The sequence below is a fragment of the Micrasema longulum genome, unplaced genomic scaffold, assembly GCF_059751315.1.
Source record: "Micrasema longulum isolate JH-2025_06_02 unplaced genomic scaffold, ASM5975131v1 h1tg000732l, whole genome shotgun sequence".
In the NCBI taxonomy this organism is placed as follows: Eukaryota; Metazoa; Arthropoda; class Insecta; order Trichoptera; family Brachycentridae; genus Micrasema; species Micrasema longulum.
In genome coordinates, this window is record NW_028277927.1 from 712,751 (window position 1) to 726,151 (window position 13,401).

The window sequence follows — 13,401 nt, forward strand, 5'->3', positions numbered from 1 at the left end:
TCCAATTAGATAGGTTTGTAATTTTTTCAAATAAATCAATAAATTTATGGGTATGTAAATGGGTTTCTTATTCATTTTTTTTGCTGTTTTTTTGCAAAAAAAATCAAAAAATCATTTGAGTTGCAATACCTACCTTTTTTATCCAAAGAAGCCATAAAATTTATTCAATGTAATTTCTATGCCTTCGTTATTCAGAGGATGATTTTATGATTTCTTTAAATACTTAGTAACTAGTAATTAAAAGTGGTTTTAGTAACCACTTTTTCAATAGACAGACACTGTTTAGTATATTTTCAGATATTCATCAATTAATAAGATTTTTGATGGTCAAACCAAACTTACCAAATTCTTTTTACATGTATATTGTAATACCATTTGCTTGACAGTAAAAATCACGATGACTGATTTCTCTCGATCGACTTTCAGAAGAAATAAACAAGTTTCGTTTTGTATCATTTATTTAATTACATCGTTTTCTTATATCTAAAACATGACTCGTTTAACCTCAAAAGTATAAATAAAAAATGACTGATTCATAAGTAATTCTAACATAATACCTTTACATAAGAACTATTCCCGTCAGAAAAAAACTTGGACTAAACAATATAAACTAACGCATTTATAAAATGCTCAAAAACAGAAAATGTCGGGACATTTCAAAACAATGTTTAAAAGGCAATATTGGGAGCAATTCAATCTACGGGCACTCAGAACATCGAAATCTAATGAGTAAATATTGGAGTAAAAAATCTTATTATTACGTTGACTTGCAACTTAACATTGTTAAGTTTATTGAGGTTTTGATGCAATGTTCAATCCATACTTACACAACTTCGCTAACATGATTATGCCTTAATCAGGTACAAGCAGCAGACATTTAAACTAAGTCGCCTTCTTGTGATCTAATAAGGGAGGAGTTATTATATTTACATAATTGGGTTACGCTTAATGCTATAGGGCGTATGATCGGGTAGGAGCTTTTTTATAGGAAATAAATACACGGCTTGAAGGAAGGATGATTTTTCTATTATTTTCTTCTACTTAGATTTTACCTTGCGCACTCGGGGGCACGAATCCGTACCCTGAGGCACCCACTATTACCCCGCTGCTCTCGGCGGGGTTGCCGGGGGAGAGGGGGGGAACACAACTGGTCCTGGAAATAAAATAAACAAAATATTATTTTTAGAATGGGTCACCATATTATAAAGTGCATATAAATAATATAGAAAGAGTTCAACATAAATTTTTAAGTTTCGTAAATTTTAAATTGGGTATTTCAGTTGAACATATTTATTACTCATACTTGAATAAATATTTTAATGTACAAACATTAGAAAACTGAATAATTTGTTATTTTTATTTGAAGTAATAAATTCAATATTTGATTGTTCCGAACTGTTACAACTGATTAACTAGCGATTTCCAGGCCGGGTTACCCGATTTATTAAATTATTATATGTAAACGTATCTACAACAAGAAGAATTCATACATTTGCAAATGAATACGCAAATGACGTAGATATATTCAATATAACACTTTTGAATTTTAAAAGGCAGTGTATCAATTTACTGTCTTCAAATTGTAATACCTAAATAATACTATGTTGATTTCAATTGTTTACCGTTTATTGACTAATATCTGTATTCTAAATTAGTATTTTCTAATTTCTTCTAATTTTAAGATTATTTTGATAAAACATGCAATATTTGTATGTATACCCATATATTTTCTACTAATATGTAATGATGATTTTTTTTTCTTACTCTTCTTAATTCTTTACTACTTTTTGGTGTAAAATGCATTTTTTTTTAAAAAAAAAAAAGAAATATTTGCGTTTTTTTTATAATTTACGCAAATATTTAATTTTGAGGGCCACTTTCAACGAGTTGTAAATAATTCACTATTAGAAAATGGCAATCAAGTTGGGGTAGAGTAGGATTCGAACCACGGACCTTTAATCCGTGAGTCCGAGACACTAGCCACGGGACCACAACCCGATTTTACTTATTTCTGTCTTCATATTTAAAAATGCACTTTTGTTCTTTCCACTGCAATATATGTATATTCTATGTCTAGTTTACCCATTTATTTTACACTAATATGTAAAAATTATATTTTTAATATTTTTCTGTTTCTCCTAAAAATTATTTATATTTTTTGATACTTCTGTGTAAAATACATGTCTGTCTTTGTTTGTATAAATGTATGTAAATCACCTCAACTGACATATCGTCGTCCATCTTTCAAAAAGGCGTACTCGTTTTTTGTCGAAATTGAGTTATGATTGAGAATATTTAAATAAAATATTTTTTTTTAAAACCCAGCAAAATACAGTTAAATAATTATTTTTAAAGGTGAATTCTTAAGAAGTCGTCTGATAAATTAGCAAATTCAAGATACGACCTTTTAAAAGATGGACGACGGATATATGTAAATGATATTTTTTTAATACTTATTTTCTATAAAATTTGCGCTTCATCTACGGCGAGAGGAAAAGTTATTATACCTCTACGCAACCAGTGCACAAAATTCGCTGAATGAACATTTGCAGTCGCAGGCTCTATGGCATGGAATGCTCTCCCAGCAGAAGTGCGAAACTATGAGAGAGTGATGTTTCGGAAAAATATTGAAACTCGTATGTTCTCTAAATCTGTAGCATATGACAACAAAGGAAATTGTTTTGCTTTGTTAAGTTTTAAGTAAAAGTAAAATTAGTTTATCTATATACTATACAATCACTTTGCAAAGTGCCTTTGAGGTATTATAGTACGAAAATAGCGCCGTATAAGAGTGGTACCCATAATAAGAATTTAAAAAAAATTATAACACAAAACAGTTGAGTTAGGGAAGAACAATCTTCACATCACTAAAAATAAAAGCGACTAGCATAAAAAAATATTTCCAGGGGGAGCTCTGATAGTTTGGAGAAAACTGGGAAGTGTCGAAGGAACAAGGTCACGCGGATGTCAACCGACAAGGTGGAGCGGCTTGGTCACTGGATTATCAGAATTAACACTGACAAATGCCCACAGAACAGCACAAGACCGTTTCTGATGAAGTGAGATTGTCCACAGATGAGCCATGCAAGTTGCAAGTTAAAAGCCAGGCGTAGTCACCATCCGCGGACATGAGGTACGGCTTGAAGAGAGAGAGATAAAAAATAAGTACCTATTATTAAATCGGTTAATATTGTAGAGATTTATAACAAACTTTATTGTTTATATCAAAGTTGACATATTGAAACGTGTCCATTGATTTACCTTGTTAGCACAAGCCCTAAACAATATTATGGTTAACAAATTCGTTTGAAATCCGGTATTTAGTTATTTGTCATAGTTCATATTGCAAAATCAAGCTTTAAAGTTCCGTATCCTGGTAATAAAATTCCAAGTGCTTTTAAATATTTTAAACTCAATGAATCAGATATTTAAATTACAAGAGCGATCAGAAAGATATTTTTAATTTTATGGCGTTAGATTATAGTGTTTTTTTCTACGATCGACATTGCTCGACTTTTTTTAATTAGTCATAAGTACCAATGCCCACTTGAAATAAATTGTTTAGGTTATATAAAAAACACTACGTTATTATTTATAATAGAAACAACTTTGTTTGTGTTTTTATACCTATGGAAAAAATGCAAGGTTAAAATCATTTTTAATAGAGTTTCTCAAACATCAATGAGTGTAAAGCTTTTTTGATTACGCTAACGATAAAATTAATTGTTATGACAACTGGTAATACTAATTTGACATTAGATTTACACGCCTGTCAAAGTAGTACTTCAAATGTATTTGAGGAATGACCTTTAGTTATCTAAACATTTATTCGTTTTAAAACACTTTATAAACAATTAGCTTTCGTTAAATTTGTGTACATCCAGAAATGTTAAATGTGAAAAATGACATTTCGGTTTCTTTGACTGATTGATTGAGCTTTGATTAGAATATTTTAATCGGGTTGTATTCACGTGGCTAGTGTTGCGGACTCATGGTTCAGGGGTCCGAGGTTTGAATTCCACTCTACCCCAACTCGATTCCCACTTTCTAATAGTGAGTTATTTCCAATTGGTTAAATATGACCCCAATATTAAAATATTTAGGTGAATCATGAGAAAACAAATACGATTTTTTTTTAATTTTAGCAATTTACGATCTCATTTTTTTTAATAGTAAAGATATATCAATTCTTAGATTCTACGTAGACTCATGTAACGTCATAATCACACAAGAGTTAACTGAACATATACAAAAAAAATACTATTAATTTTTCCGAAGACGTTTCATTGATTTGTATATTCAATCTTTTGGAAGAACGTATTAAGCTCTCAAGGACAAAAACTATTTTCAAGAAAGGAGTTTAGGACTGGATTTTCCTTAGTAGGAGGGATTTGATTAGGAAACTCCTTGCTGATTTTCCGATTGCTTGAGTTTACTGTTTACCATATTTGTGTGCCATATATATATATTTTAAAATTATTTTTTATGTTTTCAATCCTATATTTGTGGTGATATACTCATGTGTCGGTGTCATATAAGTGCTTGTCCCATCTCAACACAGGGCTTTTAGTCCCATGGAGTTAGGACTTATTTTCTCAAATAATGTACAATAAACTTATGTTTTAGTCCCATGGAGTTAGGACTTATTTTCTCAAATAATGTACAATAAACTTATGTATATAAATAAATAAAAATTGTAGTTACTACCGCCATGCATTGTTTATATTAAATTATTAATATACTGAGTTTCTCTACTGACATTTCATGGTGGAACTGTTTTTTAATTATTAAAATTAACATACGTTTTTTTACTCTAAGCACCTGTCTGGCGATGTCTGTCACGATGAAAGCTGATCACTTGTGAATAATTAAAAGTGATTGCAACGAAAAAACGTTTTCAGTTTGTTGAAACTCTACATTCCCTCATTAACGCCGAACGGGGCATAAGAAACGTGCAGAGAAAAATTTTGGGTTCTACGAAACACTTTTGAAAATCTATTTCATATGACTTATATTTTGTATTAACATTCTCCAGATTTATATATTTTAGTCAAATACAACTGTCAAACAAATTCAAGTCATATATGCAGAGATCTTTTCTTTCAATGGAAACAAAAAAATACTCGTATAGTGAAAATATTACTAAAGGATTTACAACACAACAAAATGTTTTGAAACAAGAGTTAACTATATAAAATAACCCACCTGATTCTGACAAATTATAATATTATTGACTTCCATAAATATACGTTAAATATAATACCAACCGTGTTTATCGTGATGATATTAATTGAATAATAAATATCGGCTTATTTGTATTAATTTATTTGCTTTGATTCATAAATACTCATAAGTATTCTGAAGTGAACTTATTATTACGAGCTTTTGACACGAGTCGACGTATTTTGTATGCTAATTATCGCCTTGGAAGGATGTTGTGCGAAAGTTCACAATTATTTCAATTCGAATAATGTTCACCTTGTAACTAATACCCACTAAGTGCGTAGCATGCGATATAGGTTAGGTTTATTGTAAGTAATAAGTTATGTAAAGCAATTTAAGACCACGCCAATTTTAATTATAACTAAGCTGATTCGATATTATTTTGATAATGTTAATTAATAACAATATACTTCCGAACTTTTCAATTAGATGAATATTTATTTAATATTCTTGAAAATTCGCTGTACATTAAATATTATGTATAAGCTTTTCAAAAAATGATTTCATAAAAAAATAATTTTAAGTGACTTCAAAAAATTTAAAGGGCCTATTAGAAACTTACTCAAGAAAATTAATAACTTATTCACATGAATTTTATTTGAAATCAAGTGTACGTCATTTTGTATGGTAAGTTTTTTTATTTTAGCGCAGACTAATTTATTTATCTTTCAATAATAAAGCTTTTTTGAATAAAAAAATATGAGAATATCTGAATATTTAAAAATAATAAACATATGTCTTTTTTATATTTGTTGATATGGGGAACTATTTTTTTAGAGTACAGGAATTTGCAAGGCAAACATCCTGTAACTGGCTGGTTTAAGTATTCGCTGTGTAGCATTCATGATTCTGCCTATGTTTAAACGTCCATATTTCTTCAATCTTACTGTTGATTTACTAGAAGTAAAATTTCTAAATCGTTTATTTTTTAAACCCTGTAAATTATTTCATCTACTGAGCGCCTTAAATTCCATTTTAATAAGTATTCTTCTACTGAGACCAGTGATTTTGTATGTTTAAACTATTTTTTTTTTATTATTCCAGTAAAATAGCTATATAGTGCAGAGCCAATTCTACCATATAAACATGAACATAATTATAAACATAACCATAAACATAAATATAAATATAAACAAAAATCTAACAATAAACATAAATATAACAATAAACATAAATATAAATATAAAATAAAATATTATCGCTCAAACAATGGTGAATGGATCGGTGAATGGAATGGCTTGGAAAATTTTGTTGTTAGAGCTTTTCAGGCATTTCCACGGTGACGAACTAATGAATTTACTTACTTATTTATTTATTTAACACTTTATATACATATACAATATATAAACATATAAGGGCGGGCATATTGCCTTTAGGCAATTTCTTCCTACCAACCCAAACTGTTCAGTTTAAGAAACAAAAAAAGTTCCTTGTCTACAAAAATTTGTACAAACTCAAAATATTGTTGATAAATCCACCTGGTTCATGACAAAGTATAAAAATTTAAAAATATAAATTTCAGGCGTTGCCTAGTGTGTAGGTGATATAATTCAATCAGATAAATCTCACCCGAATAAATAAAGGTTTCAGCTCTTTAATTTCAAAAATATTAACAGATGGAAGAATTTAAGGAATATAGATGTTTAAATACGGTTCCAGGCTCTTTGGCGAAGTAGGTACAAAAGGATTTTGATTTGCCTTTTCTGACCTTTCTCTTGTCTATTTTTTAAGCATTGTTATGTGAAATCGATATTTTCAAAGATATTTTCCAATCTTTTTTAGTTATCTCACTTTATTTTATTACGACTTTAATAAAAATCTTATAAAAACAAAATGTATTTACATTTACAAAAGTACTAAAAATTGTTAAAAGGTCATTACGTACATATGTTATGAATTTATGTAGATGTTTTTAAACGTAAATAACATCGTTACACGTTCGTATGTTTCAATACTTATTATCTTAAAAACAAGTTAAAACGTCACAAGTTATGTAACACTCAATCTATAAAGACATCTTTAGTGTTTACTTATAATATCCAGTTATGCTTCAATATTATTTAATAACACCAGATTATAACCTTCGTATTCAATAAGATCAAGAGTGGACTGTGATAATTCTAGGTAAGTAACGTTGCTGACCACGTAATTATAATATTATTCTTAACAAGGCCCTAGCATCGGTATTTTGTATAGATGGGCGTTTTCCTTTAAGATCTACCACTCTGTACCTTGGAAATCAATTATGCACATTAGAAAATTGCCAAGTATTCAAAGACTGTACAGTGGAGTGGGCCGATGATGCATGATGTTTATTTTTTTTTTCAGATATCAAAATGAAAGGGGTCTAAAAAGTTGTCTTTTGGATCGCATTGAACGTAAAAAATATTTTAAAAAATATTCCATACTACTTTTTGCCCTCAACAGAAGTTTGAAGTTTATAACTGTCTGAACATTTTTTAATTATCCAAATGGATAAAATTATTTTTTTGTTCGTAAAGATATAGCTTAATCACATTAAAAATTCAAACACGTTTTAAAACTACTGAAATGCAAAAAAAATCCACTTCGCGGAACTGATTCCGTTGAGCGCCTGACTAAAATTGACGAAAACAATGGCACATTAAAACAATGCTACCCATTTATTACAAAACAAAGTGCAACCCACGCCCTTGGATGCTTATATAATAAGATTTAATTCAGATTATACAATTTAATTAGACTGATTTTCTTACTTAAATACAAAATGACAGCCGGTTTAGGGCAAAAAATTGACTTTTTCAAAAACTTCAGGCTCTGGTTGAGGGCCAAAAGTAGTATCAAATATTTTTTTATATATTTTTCGCATCCCGAGTAATCCAAAAGGCAACTTTTTAGACCCCTTTTATTGCAATAATTCGGAAAAAAAAAATTATCGTCCCACCCTACTGTACAGATTACAAAACTATTCTGTTTTTGTAATATTATTATTGATGTTTACAAATATGAACAGTTTTGGACTATGGTTTAATTGGACGGGGATGTCCTAGTAACGCATTGCTCAAGCAAATTATCATCACACAAAAAAACTAAATAAAATTAATTCTGAATATCCCAGTCAGAACAAGTTTCCTAAACCTTTCCCTTACTATCCTAAAAATTTCCGCGCGTTACGGTGCTATGTAGTCACTACACATGCAAAAAATGAGAGATTTTAAATCGTAAAAGTGGCATTCATCGGCAATTGCTTCAATTATTTATAATTAAGTCGAAATTGATGATATTTTAATTGTTATTGCTAAAAATATGAAAATAACATTAATTAATTCTCTCAGTGCGCGCAAAAGAACCGCCCCTAATGAAAGCTGAGAAGCTACTAACGCAGCTAACGTCTAGAAGAAGTACAAAAAACTTTGATGTCTGCGCGCGTGACGCATAAAAATTATCTCTCTGGCTCCCAAATATACCCGTATTATCGAGAGTGAGACGCAAAGAGTGTGCGAGACAATTATATATTAGGATTACTCTTTTGCTACGAACGCAACATGCGACACATTGGTAAACTTTCTGTTGTGTTCAATTTTTAATAAAACGCTTTTTATGTTCCCAATAAACATTAATTATTTAATTTTAAAAAACGTTTTTACCAAAACGTAAATGCATAACGAAGGAATACCGAAAATCTCAACCCATCATTTATTACATTTATGGAGATATCATAGTTATTAGATGCAATGTGTACTAGCTACATATCACCGGGAAAGGAGAGTTAACATAATACGTCTGAAAAAATAATGCTTTATCTGTTGAACAAATTTATGCAAAGGTTCTACTACTATATGCGTTGAAAATTTATACCCTACCTTCCATGACACAAAGCACAAATATTAAAGTTACTAGACACTCCTCCCTGATGCTGCAAAAACAATATTTAAAATGAAAACGACTTTCGGTCAAAGAGGTTAGGTCTACTTCTCGATTAAAGTGCACAACCTACTGGCATTGTCCACGAAGACAATAAGTAGGTACTCTCACTATTAAATTTCTGTCAAGAAGTGGATAATGGAAGTGGGTTGCTCGCGAATCAATAAACTACAATTACAATGTATAAAGCGTTTTTTTGCAGTAATACTCATAAGATAAATAAGTAATACTTAATGAATGATTGGTCTATTAAACAGCCTACCGAGAGAGGTGGATTTATTCCATGCTAGGGTTACCAGTTTTAGACTCTTACTCTATAACCGTGACTCATAATGTGTATTATTGACTTATTCGTCTTTGTTCACTACAGTTTTTATGCACCTTAATAATTTATTGCACTTTTTTTATCGTGTTTATGTAGTTACTTAATTATATACTTTATCTATATTGTAATTGGCATTAGTGCTGTATTATACATTAAAAAAAATAAATGAGAAAATTTATTTTTATTACGTATTTAGGACAAATTTCAAAATAATGTAAAAAAAACCCCAGTGAGGAAACATTATTTTTAATTAAAAAAAAAATACTAACAATCATTTCTTACCTTCCAAATTCGTTCAAAAAAATTTCAATGCAAATAAAAATACTTTAGACACACATGTATATACATATATTTTTAATTGATTTATTAATACAAATATACATATTACTAAAAAAAATAACAAATCCTATTATATTATTTTAAAATAAACCCCTATTTTATGAGGCTAAGAGCCCTGTTTTGAGTTGGGATACAAGAAAAACCAAAGGGAAAAAATGTATATTTTTTAAGAATACTAAAAATAAAAATAAAATAATATACATAATCTATCCAATGGTCTCTTCTCTTAGACGAAATTCAAACTTGTTCACTTTTCATTAAAATGAATTTCGTTTTGGAGAACTTAACTTAACTTAAGTAATAAGAAACGTTGTTTTAACATAAAAAAACAGCCATGGTCAGGATGAATCCGATTATTTTTATTAATTCTCAAAATATTTACATTTTAAATTGAATACCGCATTTATGACGGCTGCGCCTCTTTAATAACTTATTTATGAATCCTACACGATTCGTGTGAATACTGTTAATAAAAATCGCAAATTCAGGCTTATTAAGCCATAAATTCGCGATAAGATAATTAGATGCCGATGCCGTTTCCTACCGCCAATTCAATGGCCAGCGCAGCGGTCAGCACTCGGTACTTGGGACCCGGTTACGTGCGAATCAGAGGAAATATATTACTGTTACAAGAGTTGCTCAACTTCGGAATCCACATGGTCCGATTACTTTCGGTTTCACCTTAGCGATGGATGTCTTGCCGCCACCGCTACCCGCGCTGGCCGCCGCCGGCGCTGGTCAAACCCAAAGTACATAAGCCAGAAAATGTTACAAGACCTTGAGCAGTTTCTTGTACAATAATTTGTGCCTAATCTTGGGCCATTGAATTTGCCGATTGACAATTGCGCGTAAGCAAGCGCAGTACGTTTATGTTTTCGGTGCCATGGCAGACAACAGGCAGTTGACAAAACGAACCGTCTTGTGACGACGCGACTACTGGCGCGATGATTTTGCGTTCAACAATCAACGCAAGGTTGCTAAAATAACATAAATTATGAACTTTATTGGAAATCAGTTTTTTCATAAAGAATTTAAAGCTTTAAAAAAAAGTGATGTATAACATATAAGACCGAGAATAAATAAATAAATAAATACAAGCTACAATAAATATACGTTAATAGATAAATTTGGCAATTCACAGTATCATAGGCGTGGGGTGTGCACGCACATTTTGTATGCGCGTCCAGATCTTAGTTCGAATAGTAGTTTGAAAATAGGACGTGTTCAAATTTCCCAAAATTTGACCACAAATTTCACCCAATTTGTTAACTTGACACAAAAGTCGTTTGGTCAAATGTTGCACAAGATCTTATGCCATTTTCCGACCCATGCAATACGAGCTTTACTTGCTCGAGTCACGCTCTGGCGCCCCAAATGTTATGTTTGTACAGAGATGGACTTTTCAAGAACAAACAGTTTTAAATATCATGTCCCAAAAATGCCTATTTATCTAAAACAGTGCTCTTCAACAAGCTTATCTTCGTCTAATGTATAATTTAAATTTCACAATTTATATCCGAGTGTTTTATAAAGCATTTAATTTTTTTTTTTTTTTGGATAGATAGGGCCTTTTAAGTTTTTTTTTTGAATAAATGAAAAATTACGATGTTTACGTTATTAATATATTTTTCGTGCGACACGCGACGTTGAATAAAACTATTTTCAAAGATTTAAAATATCCATATTTTTCGCGCCCTATGAGACAAACGACATGTATGACGTTTTAGCGTCAAATTTGTAAGCAACGTTTATTAAAAGCGCAGTTGGCAGTCATAACACGTGACGTCAAAATGACGTGGTGCCAACTGCGAGACGTTTTGTATTTGCTCATTTTTAAACCCGAAAATTATAGTTGAAAACTCGTTTTGAATGCATTGATGGTTATATCATAAGAATCGTAAAAACTCACTTCAAATATGTATTATTATTTTATGTTATTCCCGATGAAAATTCCCCATTCTTATCGCTTGACACGAGCTTAGCCAAAAAAGCCATATACAGTAAGTTAGTGAATGTGTTTACAAATATAATTTGAAACTAGTAAATGAACAAATTAATAAAAGGTTAAAATTAAACTACAGCGCAAATATATAAAATATGTAAGTTAAAGGTTTTAATGCCGTTTTTTTCTATGGTTGAAGAAAATTTTTTTTTAACATTATGTTTAAAAATCAATAAAATAGTTTAGAGGCTAGTAAGCTAACTGAATTTATATTACGAAAATGAAATCTAAAAGTTCATTATTCCAAGCCGAGAAAATTAGAAAATATTTGTGTTTAGCTTATTTGGAAAATATCAATACCATTCCATTAAAATTGCTTTATGAATGTAAAATGGGATATTTTTAACAGTTCACGCTTATTTAAACAATGCAATAACTCAATTCTGAATTGAAACCACAATCCTACCAATTACGGTCTTTACATGAATTTCAATGTTTTCCTTTCGATGATTACAAAAATATTTTATTTTTGAACAGAGCATACAACCAGTTGTGTTCATATTGTGCAAAGAACGCTTGGTCTGTGTGAGGTTTCGATTATATATGATGTCATTGAGTTAACAAATTTTCATCATCATTCCCCTTTCCGCATTCAGTAGTGCATAGAGCACTGCATTTGTAAACCAAATGCAGCGTACTTCAAGCATAAGTCACATAAAGGTAAAGAGATCCGCCCTACACTTCAAGTGTCTTTGAAATCATATTTCACATTCACCCCACCAGGAATCAAACCCAGGACCTCAATAATGGTAAGCAAACGCTCCAAGTACGACACGAGGCGGACTTATCTCCACTCGATTTTTTAATTCATGAATTTTACCCGAGAGCATCCATCGAGTTGATTTTCGTTATAATTCTAATAAGTTTATAAAAATTACCTTTTTTTTAAAAAAAACAGATTATTTTTGTACATCTCATAAAATTTTTAATTTATTTATAAATACGACAACCAATTTTTTTTTGCAAATAAGCTATGAATCTATGAATACTGTTTTTTATTTTTAAAAAAAACTTTGATAAATACGGGTTAGTGTTCTGTGGCTAGTGTTGCGGACTCACGGATCAGAGGTTCGAGGTTTAAACCCCACTCTACCCCAACTTGATTACTATTTTCTAGTAGTCAGTTATTTACATCTCGTTGAAAATGGCCCCAAAATTGAAACATACTATAACGCAAATATTCCTTTAATTTTTTTATTTAGAAGTGTTTTCTGCTATTTTATTTTAGACCTTTGTAAAAATATTAAGAAAATAATAATTACCACTTTCCTCGAGTTTCAATTTAAAACCTCATCTAAAAATAATCATTAAAATAATATACCTTAAGTGTTTCTTTAACCTTATCCTTTTAGTGCGGAGGGCGGTGTATTTGTTTATTTTTTGCAACTTTTCTCAAAAATTTGTTACATAAAAGCAAATTGGTGTTACTCATATGCCATTCCATTCAGCATATGAAAATTCGCTACATCTATTATCCACAAAATGAGTTTTGCTATACATTGAAGATAGTAGTTCAAAATTCAAAACTAAGCAATTATTTGAATTGATACTGTGAGTATTCGCATTGATTTATTATGTTAATTTCAATGTGAATCATATTCTTTTGATT

The 13,401-nt window shown here is 30.3% G+C and overlaps 1 protein-coding gene across 1 annotated transcript in view; it reads right to left on the reverse strand.

Annotated features, from left to right (window-relative positions):
- The window catches only part of LOC148279312 (uncharacterized), a 57,006-nt gene that overhangs the window by 17,888 nt on the left and 25,717 nt on the right, over window positions 1–13,401 (reverse strand). Inside the window, 2 exon segments of the mRNA XM_088230141.1 lie at window positions 1,053–1,127; window positions 1,130–1,153. Coding sequence (XP_088086267.1) covers window positions 1,053–1,127; window positions 1,130–1,153 — 99 coding nt within the window.